At 35.9% G+C, this 20,114-nt stretch overlaps 1 protein-coding gene across 1 annotated transcript in view; it reads right to left on the bottom strand.

The window, feature by feature from the left end:
• Positions 1–19,261, bottom strand: part of Smc5 (structural maintenance of chromosomes 5) — an 84,939-nt gene extending 65,678 nt beyond the window's left edge. The window contains exons 1-3 of the mRNA XM_076846048.2: positions 18,975–19,261; positions 14,102–14,243; positions 9,006–9,058 (exon numbers count right to left, since the gene is read on the bottom strand). Of these exons, the coding sequence (XP_076702163.1) occupies positions 9,006–9,058; positions 14,102–14,243; positions 18,975–19,162 (383 nt within the window). The 5' untranslated portion in view covers positions 19,163–19,261. The remainder of the gene's footprint in view (positions 1–9,005; positions 9,059–14,101; positions 14,244–18,974) is intronic.
• Positions 19,262–20,114: the final 853 nt, after the last annotated feature.

Here is a 20,114-nt window from a genome sequence, read left to right as displayed (position 1 = left end):
AAAAAACAGATCCAACAATATGCTGCCTTCAGGAGACTCATATGATAGGAAAAGACATACACAGGCTGAAGGTGAAAGGTTGGGAAAAATCATACCACTCATATGGTCCTCGAAAACAAGCAGGAGTGGCCATACTCATATCGAATAAAATCAACTTCAAACCTAAGTTAATCAAAAAGGATAAAGAAGGACACTATATACTGTTAAAAGGAACCATTCACCAACAAGACAATAATTATCAATATGTATGTACCAAATAATGGTGCTGCAACGTTCATAAAACAAATTCTCCTCAAGTTCAAGAATCAAATAGACCACAACACAATAATTATGGGTGACTTCAACACACTGCTCTCACCATTTGACAGATCCTCCAGACAAAACTTGAATAAAGAAACTATAGAACTCAATAACATAATCAATAACTAGACTTAATCGACATATATAGACTATATCAACCATCATCAAGTGGATGAAGAGAAGAAGAGAAGATGAGACAGAAGTCAAATTATTAACATATGGGATGAAAAAGGCAATATCACAACAGACACTACAGAAATACAGAAGATAATTAGAAATTATTTTGAAAACCTATATTCCAATAAAATAGAAGATAGTGAAGATATCAATAAATTTCTTAAGTCATATGATTTGCCCAGATTGAGTCAGGAAGATACACACAATTTAAACAGACCAATACCAAAGGAGGAAATATAAGAAGCCATCAAAAGACTACCAACCAAGAAAAGCCCTGGACCGGATGGGTATACAGCAGAGTTTTACAAAACCTTTAAAGAAGAATTAATACCAATACTTTTCAAGTTATTTCAGGAAACAGAAAAAGAAAGAGCTCTTCCAAATTCATTCTATGAGGCCAACATCACCCTGATTCCAAAACCAGACAAAGACACCTCAAAGAAAGAAAACTACAGACCAATATCTCTGATGAACCTAGATGCAAAAATCCTCAATAAAATTCTGGCGAATCGGATACAAAGGCACATCAAAAAAACTGTGCACCATGATCAAGTAGGGATTCATCCCTGGGATGCAAGGATGGTTCAATATACGGAAATCAATAAATGTTATTCACCACATCAATAGACTTAAAGAACCATTTGATCATCTCAATAGATGCAGAAAAAACATTCGACAATGTACAGTATCCCTTTATGTTCAAAACATTAGAAAAACTAGGGATAACAGGAACTTACATCGACATTGTAAAAGCTATCTATGCTAAGCCTCAGGCTAGCATCATTCTGAATGGAGAAAAATTGAAGGCATTCCCTCTAAAATCTGGAACAAGACAGGGATGCCCTCTATCACCACTTCTATTCAATATAGTTCTCGAAACACTGGCCAGAGCAATTAGACAGACGAAAGAAATTAAAGGCATAAAAATAGGAAAAGAAGAACTTAAATTATCACTATTTGCGGATGACATGATTCTATAACTAGAAGACCCAAAAGGGTCTACAAAGAAACTACTACAGATAATAAATGAAATCAGCAAAGTGGCAGGATATAAAATCAACACGCATAAATCAAAGGCTTTCCTGTATATCACCGACAAATCTTCTGAAATGGAAATGAGGACAACCACCCCATTCACGATATCCACAAAAAAAATTAAAATACTTGGGAATCAACCTAACAAAAGAGGTGAAAGATTTATACAATGAAAACTACAGAACCCTAAACAGAGAAATAGAAGATGGAAAAATATACTCTGTTCATGGATAGACAGAACTAACATCATCAAAATGGCGATATTACCAAAAGTTCTCTATAGGTTTAATGCAATGCCAATCAAAATCCCAACAGCATTTCTTCTATCCTATATTTGATAAAGGGGCTAAAAGCATGCAATGCAGGAAGGATAGCATCTTCAACAAATGGTGCTGGGAAAACTGGAAATCCATATGCAACAAAATGAAACTGAATCCCTTTCTCTCGCCATGCACAAAAGTTAACTCAAAATGGATCAAGGAGCTTGATATCAAATCAGAGACTCTGCGTCTGATAGAAGAAAAAGTTGGCTCCCATCTACATATTGTGGGGTCGGGCTCCAAATTCCTTAATAGCACACCCATAGCACAAGAGTTAATAACAAGAATCAACAAATGGGACTTACTTACACTAAAAAGTTTTTTCTCAGCAAGAGAAACAATTAGAGAGGTAAATAGGGAGCCTACATCCTGGGAACAAATTTTTACTCCTCACACTTCAGATAGAGCCCTAATATCCAGAGTATACAAAGAACTCAAAAAATTAAACAATAAGATAACAACCCAATCAACAAATGGGCCAAGGACCTGAACAGACACTTCTCAGAGGAGGACATACAATCAATCAACAAGTATATGAAAAAATGCTCACCATCTCTAGCAGTCAGAGAAATGCAAATCAAAACCACCCTAAGATACCATCTCACTCCAGTTAAGATTGGCATTAGGAAGTCAAACAACAACAAGTGCTGGCGAGGATGTGGGGAAAAGGGTTCACTTGTACATTGCTGGTGGGACTGCAAATTGGTGCAGCCAATTTGGAAAGCAGTATGGAGATTCCTTGGAAAGCTGGGAATGGAACCACCATTTGACCCAGCTATCGCCCTTCTTGGACTATTCCCTAAAGACCTTAAAAGAGCGTACTATAGGGATACTGCTACATCGATGTTCATAGTAGCACAATTCACAATAGCTAGACTGTGGAACCAACCTAGATGCCCTTCAATAGATGAATGGATAAAAAAAATGTGGCATTTATACACAATGGAGTACTACTCAGCACTAAAAAATGACAAAATCATGGCATTTGCAGGGAAATGGATGGCATTAGAGCAGATTATGCTGAGTGAAGCTAGCCAATCCCTAAAAAACAAATGCAAAATGTCATCTTTGATATAAGGAGAGCAACTAAGAACAGAGCAGGGAGGAAGAGCATGAGAAGAAGATTAACATTAAACAGGGACGAGAGGTGGGAGGGAAAGGGAGAGAGAAGGGAAATTGCATGGAAATGGAAGGAGACCCTCATCGTTATACAAAATTACATATAAGAGGAGCTGAAGGGAAAGGGGGAAAAAAAACAAGGGAGAGAAATGAAGTACAGTAGATGGGGTAGAGAGAGAAGATGGGAGGGGAGGGGGAATGGGAGGGGGGATAGTAGAGGATAGGAAAGGCAGCAGAATACAACAGACACTAGTATGTAAAAACGTGGATGTGTAACGGATGTGATTCTGCAATCTGTATATGGGGGAAAAATGGGGAGTTCATAACACACTTGAATCAAATGTATGAAATATGATATGTCAAGAGCTATGTAATGTTTTGAACAACTAATAATAAAAAAAAAAGACAAATAAGGCGACATGTAAGGTAGAAAACAATTCAGTCAATCGTGAAACAACCAAAATAAGAGTCAGGTTCCTCAAAGCAAAGTCATTTTTTTTTTTTTAGATTCACTTACTTAAAGGCATGTGTTTGTTAATCTCTATTTCCTTTTGTCTTAATTGAGCTGTTGCTTAACTGTCTGTCGCATATATTCAAGTTGCTACCAAAACAAGGAAAAGCTCTGGCCAATTCTTTGTGGAAGATACCACTGTGCGGAAAAGTTTATTTTTGCATTGCCCTTCCTGGTAAATAGTTCTTTGTTGATTTAAAATGAATTTTCAGGGACTCATAGGATAAGGAGAACTTTAACTCTTAAAGATATACCCCAAAGGCAGGAACAACTTCTTTTGAGGTATCATTTTTAACATTAGTTCACTGTGTGAGGTTAACAAAGAAAAGCAGGTTCCCTCAGACCCTTGTATGTACTAAGAAACCATCTTGTCATATGCATCCCAGTATCCATGGGACATACAGGTTTGGCCTCAAACGGAAAAAATATAATAAACCACTTACAGTCAGGTAATAAAACATTCTTAAGTTTAAAAATAAATAAATAAATAAATAAATAGGTCTAGGAATATAGTTTAGTGGTAAAGTGTCCCTTGCTTGGTTCAATATTCAGTATCCCCTCAAAAAATCTTCAAATACCAAAGAACACATAAAAAACAAACCTACACCTAAATATGATGTGAAACTATAAAACAACAAAAATATGTATAAGAAAAGAGACACACAATAAACTCATAGTATTTTAAAGCATCTCAAGAAAAAGAGTGATCACTAACAAAGTGACTTCAGATTAAATCCACATTGGAAAACAATGGCATTGTACTTGGTACATGCTTAGAATAAAGTCTGTCAATGTAGAATTTTATATCTAGCAAATACATCTTTTAAGATTTAAAGCAAAATAGCATAATTTTTTAAATAAAAACTGGGCACTCCACTAGAAAACTCTAATTAATGTGAATTTTAAAGGATGTGTAACGGGAAGAAGGTGATGTCAGAGGGAAGATCAGAAATACAACAAGGAATTAAAAGCAAGGCAAACAAAGATCTGGGATTTTAAATAAACACTGATAGTACAATTAATGTAAAATAACAATAATGTCTTGAGTTTTAAAATCAAGATAGAATTTAACAAATTTGAATTATGAACAAATAAAACTTCAGGTGTAAGAGAATTCTCTTTCAACCAATGAATAACACTACAAAATTATCAAATTTCAAAGCACAGCAACATAAAAACTATTCACATTTTACCACACATCAATAATGTGAAAATCAATACTAAAAAAAGAAAATCACTACATTAGAATTAGAAACAACTAACTACAAACTCATGGAAAAATGTTTAGAATTGAAAAATAAGAAAATACCATATACCTAAATTTGGGAGATGGAGTTAAAGTAATACTAAGAGAAAAAATTTTAATATTATCTGTTTATATTAGGGAAAACAAAAAACTGAATATTAGTACAGTACATATACATTTCAAGAAATTGAAAAAAATAAATTAAAAAAACTGACAGTAAATTTTAAAAAACTAAAAATTTAAAAAAACTAAAGGAAAGTTTAAAGGTAAGAATACAAATTAATGAATAAAAAAATCATGATATAAGACAGAAACAATGCAAAAAAAATAGTTCACAGGAGAGGATTAGTAAAATCAATAAATTGATATTTCAAATATGGAAGACACACATAAACGAAGGAGGTCAACACAACTACAGAAGACTAAAAAATTATGTATGTTATGTAAAAGAAAAGAGACACACAATAAACTCACAGTATATTATCCAGGTAAAAAAAATTTAACTAATAAAAAAGAAAAATCATCAAAAACTATAAAAAAGTACAATGATTCAAGAAAAAACAGAAAAACTAAATAATCTCATTACTATTAAATAAATCAATCAGTAAGTAGAAACAAATTAAAATCAATAGGGGGGGGGGGAAACCCAAAAGCCCCAAATGATTTTACTGTAAGTTGAACCAAATATTCATACAAATATCTTTCACAAGCTAAATAAAGATGCAAAAATCCTAAAAATTAGAAAACCAAATCTAGCAATGCATCAAAATGTTACAATCGTTATTTTAAGCATGCTAAACTGAGTAAAAAGAAGAAAATTAACTTATCAACAAAAAAATATGATCAATTCAACAGATATTGATAAAATTCACTAGCTATTCATAATTAAAATCATACCAAATCAGGAACAGAAGGGAGTTCTACACCAAGTAAAGGGTATTCTCCAAAATCCTATAACAAATACCTCATTTATACTCCAGCACACTCCATTCTTCTGTTCCTCAAAAACAACAAACTCAATCTCACTTTAGATGCTTTGCAGAAACTTCTTTCTGCCTCCAACAGATGTTCTTATGGTTGGCTCTTTTTTCTCACTCTTTTCTCAGCTCAGAAACAGTCTCAATGGGCTTTTCCTGAACCCTCAGCATCAACTCCTCCAAACTTTATAAATTCTATAATTTTATTTAGTACAAGTTTAGCCATCATCAGCTGACTTGGGTTGTTTATAATTTGTTAAGACTGGATAAATCTCATTTTGTGCAAATGAGAAAACACTCTCTAGAACAGATATTTGCTCAACAGAACCACCAGGTAAAAGACTACCTGCTTTTAGAATACTATACATTTAGAATACTAGAATACTATGTATTCTAAATGCTGAAGATATGGCCAAAAAGAGTATACAAATTATACTTCCATTAACAGGGCATGACAGCATCCATTTCCTTATACTTTTATATTACTGGGGTTTATTTTTTAAATTTCCTAAGCTATTTTATACTTATGGGCCATTTATTTTAATTTTGTGTGCAATTTCTTTGCTCATTTTTACATTAGGTTGCTTATAAATTTTTACTCATTTGTGTGAGGCATTGATATTTCAGTAATTTTAAAACCTGTACTATTTTTGTGCTAAAAATATTTTCACCCATTTATTGCTTAACTAAGGTATCACTATTTTTAACTGGCTTTTAAACAGCCTAAATTTCCTATTTGACTTTTATTGACTACTGGGATTCTTGTTCTGGTTAAAAAGGACTTCCCCATTCCTAATGTTCAAAAAATATTCTGTATTTCTATTATTTTCTAAATTAGATAATTTTTCACTTGACATTTAATATACCTAGATTTTATCTACATGTCTGATATTAGACAAAGTTCTTAATTCAGTTAAAAAATTAATAGCCAACTTTCCCAATTCAATTTGAATGATTTATACCTGTGATACAGTAATATATTTAAAAATACATATTTGGCCTCTGCCTCCATTCTGGGCACAGAACTCCTAATCCCTTGGAATTTCCTGGGTAATAGGAGTGCCTTTTAATCTAAGGAGGTAACTCTTGTGGCTTCTTGAATAGGGGCTGGTCACCAAAAAGACCAAACCATGATTAAAAGACTAGTACTCTCAGTACCACCCCACACATACCCTCTGGGAAGGGGAGGGAGGGCTGAGATTGAGTTAATAATCAGTCATGCCTAAGTGATGAATCCTCCAACAATAACAACAAAAAAGAATCCCCAAGTTATGAAGTTTAGAAACATCAGGGTGTGCAAAAAGGGTGGTACACTTCAATTCTATGAGGACAAAAGCTTTCATGTCTCTTCCAGACCTTGTCCTATCTCTCTTTATTTGGTTGTTCATTCATTTGTATCCTCTGTAGAATCTTTTATAATAAATTGGTTAACCTAAATTCTTTGAGCTGACTTAGCAAATAACTGAACCCAAGGAAGGAAACATGAGAATCCCAATTTATAGCTTGTTGTCAGAAATGCAGGTCACAAAATGAAATCTGCAAATGGCCTCTGATGGTGCAGTCTTGAGGAACTGAGCCCTTAACCTTTGGACTCTGCACCAACTCTAGTTAGTATCAGACCTGAACTGAATTGCAGAGTATAGAGAAAAACACCCATACATCTGGTGTAAGACATGTGCTGTCAGGTGAGTGTTATGTTGTATTAAATGTGAGAGGATCAAAAACAATGTATTTTTTCCTATCTCTTATAATACCTTACACTAAAACAGCAACAGTTACAATAAGTTAAATTCTCATTCACATTTACATCTTTTCTTGGTTTCTCCATTTGTTCCTCTAAACTTTTATCAGTACCATACAGTTCTACATCAACAGTATTACAGTATCCTTTAATATCCAGTACATAAAAGTCTTATTCACAATTCTGCTTTTTCAAATTCTTGGGTTTGCTGGCACACTTATTTCTCAAGATGAAATTCAGAATTAACTTGCAACTTGTAAACTTACCTGTTGAGACTCTTGCTGGAATTCTATCAAACATACTCAATAATTTGGAGAAGAACTAATATATTAATGATAACATTAATCTTATGTTTCTAGAACAATAATCTGCTTTTCTATTCAGGTCTTGGTTTTGTATAAAATAGCCTTTTTTTTTTAGTAAGGTGAGTATAATTTTTTACTTTTTTTTACTTCCTATGTCTATTTCTCATCTGTAGTAAATAAAAATTTTCCAACAATTTTAGGCAAATATTATTTACTTATATTCTGTAAAATGATAAGGCCTTCAGAAGTACCTTTAAAAGTTATTCAGCTCAAAAGTTACAAAACTTTCCAAAAATACTCCAAAATATCCTTAAAAATCATCTAAATAATGAATCAAAAAGACAAAATGTATGTACAAGGATTGTCCCCTTGATTTAATCACAAATAACAATTCTGATCTATCAGAAATAGCTCCCGAGAAGGAGATAACAATTGAGAATATGCAGGCTCGAAGAAAAAGAATATCGTGATAAATTATCAATATCTTGATAGGGGATGAAAAATGATAACAGAAATGTTGAATATTCATTACATATGAAATTCATCAAACTATAGAAGAATTATATTGTATTTCAACAGTAGAATTAGAGCAAGAAGACTTTCATTCTTAATGTTACATACTTTTCATTTTTAAAAACTACCTATTTTAAAATTGGCAAAAGCTAACAGATGAAATATAGCAACTTCTTTTTTGTTTGTTTTTGGTACTGGGGATTAAACTCAGGGCCCTAAACCACTGAGCCATAGACAGGGTCTCACTAAGTTGCTTATTAGCATCTTGCAGCTGCTAGGGCTGGCTTTGAATTCACAATCTTCCCGCCTCAGCTGCCCAAGTCTCTGTGATTACAGGTAGGCATAGCAGCAACTCCTTTTTTTAAAAAAAATATTTTTACTTGTAGATGGACATAATATCTTTATTTAATTAATTAATTTATTTTTATGTGGTGCTGAGGATCAAATCCAGAGCCTCACACATGCTAGGCAAGTGCTCTACCACTTAGCTACAACCCCAGCCCATGAACTTCTTAATGAAAATTTAGCAGTGGTATACAGAAATGTCCTTGAGAATTTTTCCAAAATAAAATTCTTATGATTAAAGTTTTAAAAGCTGCATTTAAAATATTTAGTTTACATCAAGTACTCTTCAAATATTACTTTCAATATTTATGCCATAATGTTCTATCAGTTCTTCTTTCCAAAGTCATTAGGAAAGCACAAATAGAAATTAAGAAATTATACAGAAAAAAGGTGGTCTTACTGCTTGTAACACTTACAATTCAATTTCAACCATGCCTTTTGAACATCCTCTCTTCACAAAAAACCCAACCTAATGTGTAAAAAAGAAAAAAATTAGTTGTATGATGACAGTCCCATGGTAACAGAAACTTGGAAAATCATATTTGTCAAATCAAGATTTACTTCAACAATTACTTGAATGTCTATTCCCACCACTTTCTAAAGGCATTCTTCTCAAATCTAGGTTCCTCTCTATTCCCTCCCACAAATAAGAACAGCTAAAATTTATGGAACTTCTATGTGCCAGGTAGTTAGATTCTTACATAGCTTGTGACAAAGCCAGTAAGTGTCAGAAAATGGTTCTGAATCTGGGTAACCTAGCTCTAGGGCCTGTGTCCTTGGCCACTGTACTAAACACTCTCAGAAGATTTTAAAAGGCTGGTGATAAAATAGGTGCTATAATACAACCACAAAGCCCTATACTAAACCTGATACTGAAGACTTCTGCAGAGTTGCACAGATTAAATGTTAAGTCACTCTAATATTAGCTGTTATTAATTACGGTAATTGTCACTGAGCCATCATTTAAAAAGGAGCAATATAATTACATAGTAAAAGAGACAGTGGAGCTAGTTTCCATGCGACTATGAGCATAAGCATGAAAAAAGACCCTGGGCCTAAAAACCTCAGATTGGATCTTAATCATTAAGCTGTATGTATTCTCTGGGCCTTTTCATCCTTCTGGGTCTCAATTCCATCATATGTAAAAGGAGTGGCTCTTAAGAATTAAGTGTAAGTGCTTATTAGCATAGCAGAATATGGTAAGGGCTTAGTAAATGTTAATGTTATGGTTATAATCCTCATCACTGTTATTACCACTATTAAAAGATTATTATTTGCAAGGTGTATTTTCTATTACTTTTAGTACTTATTGCTTAGTTACAGATTGATTTTTGTATTAAGAGTACTGACTTTAACATTCATGTCTAGATTCAAATCCCAACTCTACTACATACAAGTTTTATGATCTTGACCAGGTTATTTAACTTTTTAAAATTCCTCATAGACAGGGAAAACAATGGTATCTTTGTAGTAGCTAATTGTTACATTAGCTTGCAACAATTAAAATACTTAGTACAAATGAGAAGGAAAAAATTAAGAAGCAGTTTTTATTATAGCATTGCTTGTGTAAAATTTTATACTAGAATTTATCAAAATATTTTTGCTAAGAACTTAAGCATTCCCTAATTACTAAATCTATGAATATCCCAAGGGCTGCAATGTGTGTCTAGGAAATACTGTATCCACCACTGTATCCACTCACCAACCCAAGGATGAAATGTAGTTTCTTTATGACAAAAATAAATACAGAATATTTATAAAAATTATCATAGACAAATTCATGCCAAATGTACACTGCTTGGAATATAATCTAACAGACCATGAGACAGGCAAAAATCTAACTCATGATCTGGTAACTAAGAAACTATACATCAATATTCATAAAAATTGGTCCTTGTACAATTAACTATTGATCTTTGGGGATTAACTACTTCAACTCCTTTAAAGAAAAACTGGTCAGACCATTGTTCAAGGTTACAAAGCTAATTATTAATAATGAAAATATATTTTCCACTTCATAAATGCCTTCAATATAACATTGAAAACATTTTGAATGGGCTTATTTATAATCTTAAGGGGTATTTTCTTCAATCTCATAACCCTATATTAAGCCTAGCTATAAAACTTTTAATATCATGTACATTTCAAGCTTTAAAAATAAATTTTACAACTAAATTCTCAAAAGATTTCTGGGGATTGAACCCAAGGGTGCTTTATACATCCCCAGGCCATTTCTTTTTTTACTTTGAAATGGGGTGTCGTTAAATTGCTGAGGGTCTCCTTTCATTGCTTAGACAGGCCTTGAACTTACAATCCTCCTGCTGAGCCACTGGAATTACAGGTGTGTACCACCAGGCCTGGTTTTTTCCTGCCTATTTATATTCCAAGTTATTATTTCCTTATTATACAGTCTGGATATCAACATTTTGTTATACATTATAATACCAATCCCACTTGTCTTAATTATTCTAACTTCATATTAAATCTTTCTATCTGGTAGGGCAAGTTTTCCTATTTTCTCCTGTTTCTTTAAGATTACATTAGTGATCCTCTTTTGTATCACTTTTGTATCACTCTATATGAAATTCAAGCTTACCTTTAATTTGCTATATAGAATCCTGGGATTTTTATTGGAATAATATTAAAATATACAGATCAATGTGAAGAAAGACATTTTTATAAAAATAACATACAAAATATCTCTCCATTTACTCAAAACTTCAATGATTTTAAATAAAATTTTATAATTTCTGTTTTGGTAGTGCTTGGGATCAAACCCAGGGTCTAGTGCATGCTACACAAGAATTTTACTGCTGAGCTACACCCCTAGTCTCTGCACATAGGTCTTACATGACCTCAATCAACTTATTTCTGTGCAACTTATTGCTAGTATTTAATAAATGGTATGTATCTTAATTGCATTTTTTGTTCATTGTTATTGTACAGAAACAAAACTGATTTTGGTCTAATCTTATATTTAGCAATCCTGATAAATTTCCACATTAATTCAGTCTTGCCTAGAGATCTTTTTGGATTTTTAGGCAAACATTCATACATATAATCTTAGAATGATAGGATTTTTTTTTTCAATTCTCTATCTTTTGTTTACGTTACTATTCTGCCCATAACTGTCAATACAATGTTAATAGTAGTCAAAGTAGATAACCTCCACTTGTTCTTGAGCTTGCTACATATTTTCATAATCTTTTATGAAATTAAGCAAGTTCCCTTTATTCCTTATTAGTTTTAATCACAAGTTACTGTGAAATTTAACTGAATACTTTTTTCCATCTGTACTGAGATGATCATGCAGTTCTATTTTAAAACATATATTCATTTTTCCCAAATGAAATTCACTTTGGCCATAATATATTATGCATTTTATCTACAGGTTCAGTATTCCTTACCCAAAATATCTGGGACCAAAAGTGTTTCAGATTTTTATTCTTTTTATTTTTAAGAGTACTGGCATATAAATAACGAAGATATTGTGAGGATGGGACCCAAGTCTAAACACAAAATTCATTGTTTTACATACACTTAATACACATAGTCTAAAGTAATTTTAAACTGGTATGTGTACATATTTTTTGAAGTACTGGGGATTGAGTCCAGGGGTACTCTACTAAGCTACATCCCCAGCACTTTTTATCTTTTATTTTGAGATGGGGTCTCACTAAGTTGCAGAGGCAGGCCTTGAACCTGAGGTCCTCTTCTGTCATCCCTCTCCATCCCCAGGAGCTGGGATTATAGGCCTGGCTAAGACAGGTAGCCTGGCTACCATGCCTGGCTAAGACAATATATTTCATAATTTCATGCATTCAGCAAAGGTAACGGTGAGAAATTCTTCATTTTGGCATTACATATTTTGGATTTTGGATTTCTGGATTAGGGAAGCTCAATTTTTCTTTCTTTAGTAAGGAGCTCAGATTTTGTTCATTTTTTTCCTGCTCCCATTCTAGGAAAAGTACTACTTAAATTCTGTATTCTGAAATTCATTATAATATATGCATTTATGGATTTCTTTCACTTTTTCTGTGCTGGATTTGTTAGGCTTCTTGAATGTGAAGACTCAAGGTTTCCAACATTTCTGGAAATTTCCTAGTCATTCTTTGAATATTACCTCTTCCTTAGTTTACTAACTCCCCTTGGAACTGTAATTAGATATAAACCTGACTATCTTTCTTTACCCACTTAACCTTGGTTATATATTCTTTTTATCTCTCTATTACATTTTCAGAAACTTTTTCAAATACCTGAGTACACAAATTCACTTCTCAAATATGTCTTCTTTGCTGCTTTATCTTTCTACCAAGTTCCTCTCCTTCATTAACAAACTTTTCACTTCTTTAAGCTCTATATGATTATTTTTCAAATTGAACTGATCTTTTTGTCACTTATTTGTTGTATTTGTAAACTTATTTTATTTCCTCAAATTAAATACACTTAGTTTATATTATATATCTTTGTAAGTCTGGTTGTACAGTCTGGTTGTTTTTTTTTAACTTATTTTACTCATATTCTCCTAGGTTTTGTAATTTTTAGGTATCAATGGATTTCTTGAAACTTTGTTAAAATTCTTTAAGAACTGGATTAAATGTTCTTTCTTTTGTTGTTGTTGTCAACAACAGACCTTTATTTTATTTATTTATATGTGGTGCTGAGATTTGAACCCAGTGCCTCACACATGCTAGGCAATTGCTCTACCACAGAACTACAACAGTAACTCCAAATGTTATTTTTCTTAAAAAGATTTAGATTGGTTCCTGCCAGGTGCCTATAGATATTACTAATTCACACCACTTTAAACTATCAAAATTTATGATCTTTAGGTCATATAAGTTAATACAAACTCTGGCCCCAAACATGTGATTATGAAGTTTTAGGAAGACCTCCTTTTTCTCCCCAACTCTAGATCTAACAATGAGGAGTAAGTAAATCCCCTGTTCAATTCTATAGTATTGTTGTTAAATTTAACACATAGCACTACTGGGTTTTATCTTCTAGTCCTTCTCTACCTTTAAGATGCCCTAAACCTGTACAAAACAATTCAAAACAAGGCTTTAATGTACAAGGTATCGGCAAATGCCCCTTGGAGAAACTATTCCAGAACTTGCTTATGTCTTCAGATTCACACTGTTTTCTTTCTGCCCTTGGTCTGGCAATCCACTTAAAAAAATAACATATTACATATCTAGGACTTCAATTAGTAGGTACTTGGAGAATTCTCTAAATATATGGTATAATACACTTCTATAAATGATAATCTCCTACCTTCTCCACCTGCCAAATTCATTCATTATATTCAAACACTACAAATTTGCTATATTCAAGAAACTGAGAAGTAGAAATTGATTTGTTTCTAAAAATAACTAATGGCTTTGAATTTTCCTAAAATGTTATTTACATGTATGTAAAAAAAAAATGTAACAACAAATCCCACCATATGGGAATACAACTATAATGCAATAATAAAAAAGTGGAAAAAAAAAAATGTAATCAAGTTACTTACCTTATCTGCCCGTCCCATGAAAGCAGGTTTGCCAGCTAATCCAAGGCAAATGGCACACACGATGCTTGACTTCCCTGTTCCATTGGCTCCAATAATCATATTCAAGTGAGGTCCAGGAGTTACTTCACAGATATCATATGTTCTGTATTATAAAAGGGTAAAAATTTGAAGCAGGGTAAGAGGAGAAAAAAATATTTTCTTTAAAAAAAGCACTTTGGGTGCAAACATGGTGGCATATGCCTGTAATCCCACAAACTCAGGAGGCTAAGGCAGGAAGATCACAAATTCCAGGCCAGTCCTCAGCAACTTATTGAAGCCCTAAGCAACTTAGTGAGACCCCGCCTCAAAAGAAAAAAAGAGCTGGGAAGATAGGTCAGTGGTAAAGTGTTGCTGGGTTAAATCCCCAGTACCAAAAGAAAAAAAAGCACTTCCGGGGAGGCAGGACACGACTGGGGACTGAACCCAGAACTTCACATGTTAGACAAGTGCTCTACACTGAGCTACATTCTCAGCCATTTAAATTTTATTTTGAGACAGGGTCTTAGTAAGTTGCCCAGGCTGGTCTTAAACTTCTAATCCTCCTGCCTCAGCCTCCCAAGAAGCTGGGATTACAAGGGTACACATACCACCATGCCTGGCTCAAAAGCTCTTTTTTCTTGCTTTATATTATCATTATCTAAGACCTTCTGTGTGGGTTCTCTCTCATTCAGTGAGAACAGGGTAGAGCAGAGTGTGGCTTCGGAGTCGATAATCAAGACCTCTGGAGACCAAGCAGGAAGCAGGTCTGATTTTATTGCACAGTTACTATATAAATATAATCAGGTAGGAGCTAAGCAGATTACAGGCAGCCACCAATGCAATTTCTCCTATCAGTCCTTGCAGCAACCAATAGAGGAGTGGGCTGTGGAGCAAGCACAGGGACTGCAACACATGGCCTCATTATCAGGTAAGCAGACTACAGCTCACATGCCTAGCACAAGGGAAGTGGCCTGCCACTCAGATGCCCTTAATATGTCACGTATGCAGTACTCCATGCATTTGTCCCCACAACCTTCCTCAAATTCACTGAAAAAAAAAAAAAAAAAGGTATTCTTACAAATTTGATACAATTTATATGGCTTTTTGTTTGTTTGTTTAAGGGGAATGTTAGGGATCAAACCATGGCCTCCCATATGCTAGCTAAATACCCTACCACTAAGCGATAGATACCCCAGTCTTATAGGATTTTTAATAGAGGGGAAAAAAAAAACCTATCAGTAGAAGAAATGAAAAGGTGATAATGCATATCAAAATAAGAACTTCTCTGCAAACCTAAGATTACTTATGTCTTTTCAAAAATAGGCCTATTATCACTGGGCATGGTGGCATATGCCTATCGATCCCAGTGACTTGGGAAACTGAGGAGGAAGGGATTGCTAGGTTCAATACCAATCTCCACAACTTATTAAGATCCTAGGTCAAAATAAAAAATAGAAAGGGCCAGGCAGTGGCACATGCCTATAATCCCAGCAGCTCGGGAGGCTGAGGAAAGAGGATCCCAAGTTTAAAGCCAGCCTCAGCAAAAGTGAGGCACTGAGCAACTCAGTGAGACCCTGTCTCTAATGGGGATGTGGCTCAGTAGTTGAGTGCCCCCAGGGAGGGAGGGAAGGAGGGAGAGAAGGAAGGAAGGAAGGAACTAGAGAGACTGAGGCAAGATCATCAGCCAACTCTGGCAACAGTCAGACCCTGACTCAAAATAAAATCTTTAATCACAGCAACTCAAGAGGCTGAAGTAGGAGGATTGCGAGTTCAAAGCCAGACCCAGCAACTTAGCAAGGCACTTAGCAACTCAATGAGACCCTGTCTCTAAATAAAATACAAAAAAAAGGTCTGGGGATGTGGTTCAGTGCCCCTGGGTTCAATCCTTGATACCAAAAATAAATAAATAAATAAATAAATAAATAAATAAATATAAAAAAGAAAATGAAAATCGTTAACAAAAGGTTAGGAATGTAGCTCAGTGGTGGAGCACTTGCCTAGCATGTGTATTCCCAGGGTTCAATCCCTAGTACTTCAAGGAAAAAAAAAAAAATTCTTGACTCTCTTGGGAATCTTCTTTTCTCTGATATCCTCCTATTGTCAAAGGCCCACTCTCTCCTCATTCAACAGACTTTGTTAGCATCTCATATAAGTATTCTTCATGGTCTCAGGTAGCATTTACTTTTGGAATGTCAGCCCAGATGGCTTAAATATGAAATTTCCTCCTCAGTAACTCAATTTGGATGTCCCATAAAAATCACCTTAGACTTAACACATTATCTTTCCCATCCCAAACCACTCTTGTGGTCACTTAGTAAACAGTTTCATCATTTATCTCATTTCTTTAACAAAAACCTAGGCATTTGTGTTACATCACCTTTCATTCTTTCATTTCTTGCTTCTACCCACACTTGTCCCCACCCCCCAATCATTCAATCATTAGGTCTTGTTGGAAAACATGCAAATATGTCACTTGTTAAAAAAAATTAAAGGAACAAAGGACTCTTTGTAATTTAGTCCTTGCTTCATCTTTCCACTTTTTTCCAGTCTCTACTAGGACTTCTAAATTCTACCTATAATATAATTCTTCAGTTGTTTGACAAGCTTATGCTTCCTCCTCTAAGACTTTGTACTCTATTTCTTCAACCTAGATATCTCTCCTTCTATTCCCACTTCCATTGGTCTTGGTTCACTCATAGGAACCTCTCTCTACTCTTTCCAGGTCACTTGAGTTCTCTAAGTCTATCCCTTCTACACCTTTACTAATTCTCTCAGCCTACCTCTTCCTACTTCACTCCTAAAATTCAAAGCCTTCTCATCATTAAATTAAACAAAATCTCACCTAGCTCTGTACCTTACAAGCAGTTTTCTTCCACTTTGAATCCAACCTTTTACTTCCTCATTCTTCATTCATTCTTCTTCTTTCTTTTCCAATGCTTCATCAAATGGTCAAGGACTTCCTAATTGTTAAGTGCAATGGGCTCTTTTCAATCCTGTTGTGTGACTTCAATGTGGCAGATGAAACATTCTTTTGCCTTAGCTCCTCTGAGTAACAATCTCCCATAGTTCTCACTTTAACTCCCTGAATAGTTCCTTTTCAGCCTAAGATCTTCTTTCACCAGTAGATGTAAAGTCTTCTATTCCTCTAATTTATATTTTGTTTTGGTCAATCTCAAAAATCTTTGTAATCTCAACCAATTATCTCGAGGCATGATTCCCAAATCTTTGACCTGTTCATAATTTTGTGAGTTCTCTTAGACATCCCACAGGAAACTTTAAGTCATAGGACCTAAGAGGTATGTATTATTTGTTCTAACACTGCTCCCTTTTCTGAATTGCACCACACTAGTAAGACAAGGTAGGGACTTTGGGAAAGACTGCACTCCTCTCTCCACCTTCCTTTTCCTCACAATCTGTAGCCAGATCCTGCCAATCTCTTCCTTTTGGCTCAGTTACTACTATGTTCAAACTCTTATCTCTTGCCTTTAGATTGAAAAAGTCTTGTTGCCTCCAATCTTGTATCCTTTCTAAATAAATCATGCTTCATATTGCTACCAGATTAACAAAAACTACACCATACCCTGCTTAAAACACATCCGGACTGCCTACAAGAGAAATTTCTTAGCATGGTAAAAATACAGAGACTCATTGATTGCCTATCTTTATCCACATACATATTCACTCACATCCTTGTCATACGGAAATACTTGACACTTCCTAAAATATTCCAAACTTTCTTTCAGGCAGTTCCTTCTACCGGTAATGCTCTTTCCTTCATTTAAAGATTTTCATATTTTCTTTACAAAGCTCTTTCTCACAGTTGTGGATGAAATTAACCACTATATCCTTTGTGACCCCATAGCATCCTGATACATGTTATTATGGATTCTACCTATTTGACTACATTTATGTTTCCTGATCTGGATTCAAACAGCAATTCAGCTCCTTATTAGGTATGTAAACCTGGGCAAAATTAACCTCTCCGCATTTAACTCAGATAAGATTGTAAGATATAGTTAGGGAGAAATAAATAGCAATGAATCAATAGAACACCTAGTTCTGTACCTGGCAAATAAGTGCTTGGGGAAAAAAAAATGGTGGTATTGTTACAACAATCTGTGACTCTATGCCATTATGGGTAAGCTTGTTTAAAAAAAAAAAAAGAAAAAGAAAACAACAACAACAACAAAAAGGCCTTAAAAATGAACTGTAACGCGCTAGATACATGATATTTTTTGTTACAACATACTTAGGTTCTAAAATGATAACTAGTTGTCTAAAAGAAGACATGAGGATCCAAGAAAGACAGCTGGATTTGGAGGGCTCAAGGGTCTATTGGAAAGTACAGCAACTGGGTAAGGTTTTATTTTTTTGGTACACTCTAAACCCCCATCCAGCACAACCATTACCATCTTATCTACTCTGTCCACCGTGCTAATGCCTATACTTCAAAAAATCTGCCACACATCACTGTCACTCTGATATAATTGTTGCCTCTGAATTCCCAGGGCAATACTTTTGAGAATTGCAGACTAAGTCCTCTTTAGATCGCGACTCCCAGCAGGCAGAGACCTGATATTAGTCACTTAATATCTACTGACTGCCATACGACGCCTTCGAAAAAACGTTGGCGGAATGAATAACACAACACACAAGACACATCCCAACAGCAACACACGTCAGTCTCCACGGCCTAGGAGAGTATCCCTCCTGAGGAGCCTGGCACGAATTCCGGGCACTCAGGCCAGGTACACACCCACACGCCCATCCCCGCCCCCGCCTGGCGCCCCCCCCACCCCCCTGCTTGCGGGCCACCTGGCCTGCCCTGCCGCGGCGCGGCCTCAGGGCCACTCACAGGAAGTTCTCCATCGCGATGCGGACTATAGAGCCCTCCACAAAAGGCCCGGACGACTGCAGCAGCGACGACGGTGGCGGGGCCAAATTCTTTCTCTTACTCGGGACATCCGAGGAAGGATCTCTCGGGAAAGCCCTCTTGGAAGCCAGGGGGCTCGGATTCGCTGTTTTCCTGTTTGGGGTCGCCATCCTGGCTTCCTCGGCGTCCCGCGGCGGCTTCCGTTCCCAGCGACCTGCAGCCCAGGGGCCTAGGCGCCCCGCTCCCGCGCGAACTGGCCGCCGCGCGACGCCTCCCGCGAGCCCGCGCGACGCCTGCGCAGTTCCGCCCCGGCGGCGTCAGCGGACACGCTCCGCCCAACCAGAGGCCTGGCCTGAGAGGCCGGAGGGGCGGGAATCTCGGGACTTGACCCCCGACCGTCTTCTCCATAAATGTAGGCTTTTTTTATTTTTTTGAGTTTTTTGTTGTTGTTGTTGTTATTGTTTTATTTTTAATTAAACTTCAGGGAAAGATGTCAAGTACATTTAGTGCTTTGAAATCTACTTGAGCGCTTTCCAATCCGTCCACCCGTCTGCGGCGGGTGGCACCTGAGGCAACTGGAGTCGTTTCTTAGGGGTTTTCCCTAGAGTCCGCCCCAGAGCTGCGGGGCATGTCGGTGTCTGGTTTCTCTTTTCGGGTTTCTTCTCTTTTTTCTCAAATCAGTTCCTTGTCTCAAAAGAACGAAAAAGAAACCCTTTCAATATCCGCCTCTCCTGTACGGCACCATTAAGGCCTTCAATGCTCCGGAGCTTAGGAAGACTGCGCTGCACCCAATACCTTCGCCACTTCTTCGCCTCTGGCTCCTTGATTCCCTGCTCAGACCTCCTCCCGCGGAGCTTCTAGAAATGCCTTAGCTAGGAAGTGCTGGCTTCTTTAAAAATGTGGCTTTGTGGCTGGCTGGCTGTACTTCAGGTGCTCGCAGCATTCAACTAGTTAGTCCCCTCACCACAAAAGAGGGCACAGATAACCTGCAGAGATCGCCTTGTTTCCACTAATAACGGGCGGCCTCTGATCAGCAAGAGGATGGGGCCATTGGAGAAAAAGGGTGCATCCGTCAGAGCTGACGTTCTAGCCTGGACGTGTGAACCAACAAATGATGAAGAT

Source organism: Callospermophilus lateralis, chromosome 2, assembly GCF_048772815.1.
Source record: "Callospermophilus lateralis isolate mCalLat2 chromosome 2, mCalLat2.hap1, whole genome shotgun sequence".
In the NCBI taxonomy this organism is placed as follows: domain Eukaryota; kingdom Metazoa; phylum Chordata; class Mammalia; order Rodentia; family Sciuridae; genus Callospermophilus; species Callospermophilus lateralis.
The sequence above is the reverse complement of the archived record's forward strand: the minus strand, read 5'-3'. Positions and strand labels throughout refer to the sequence as shown.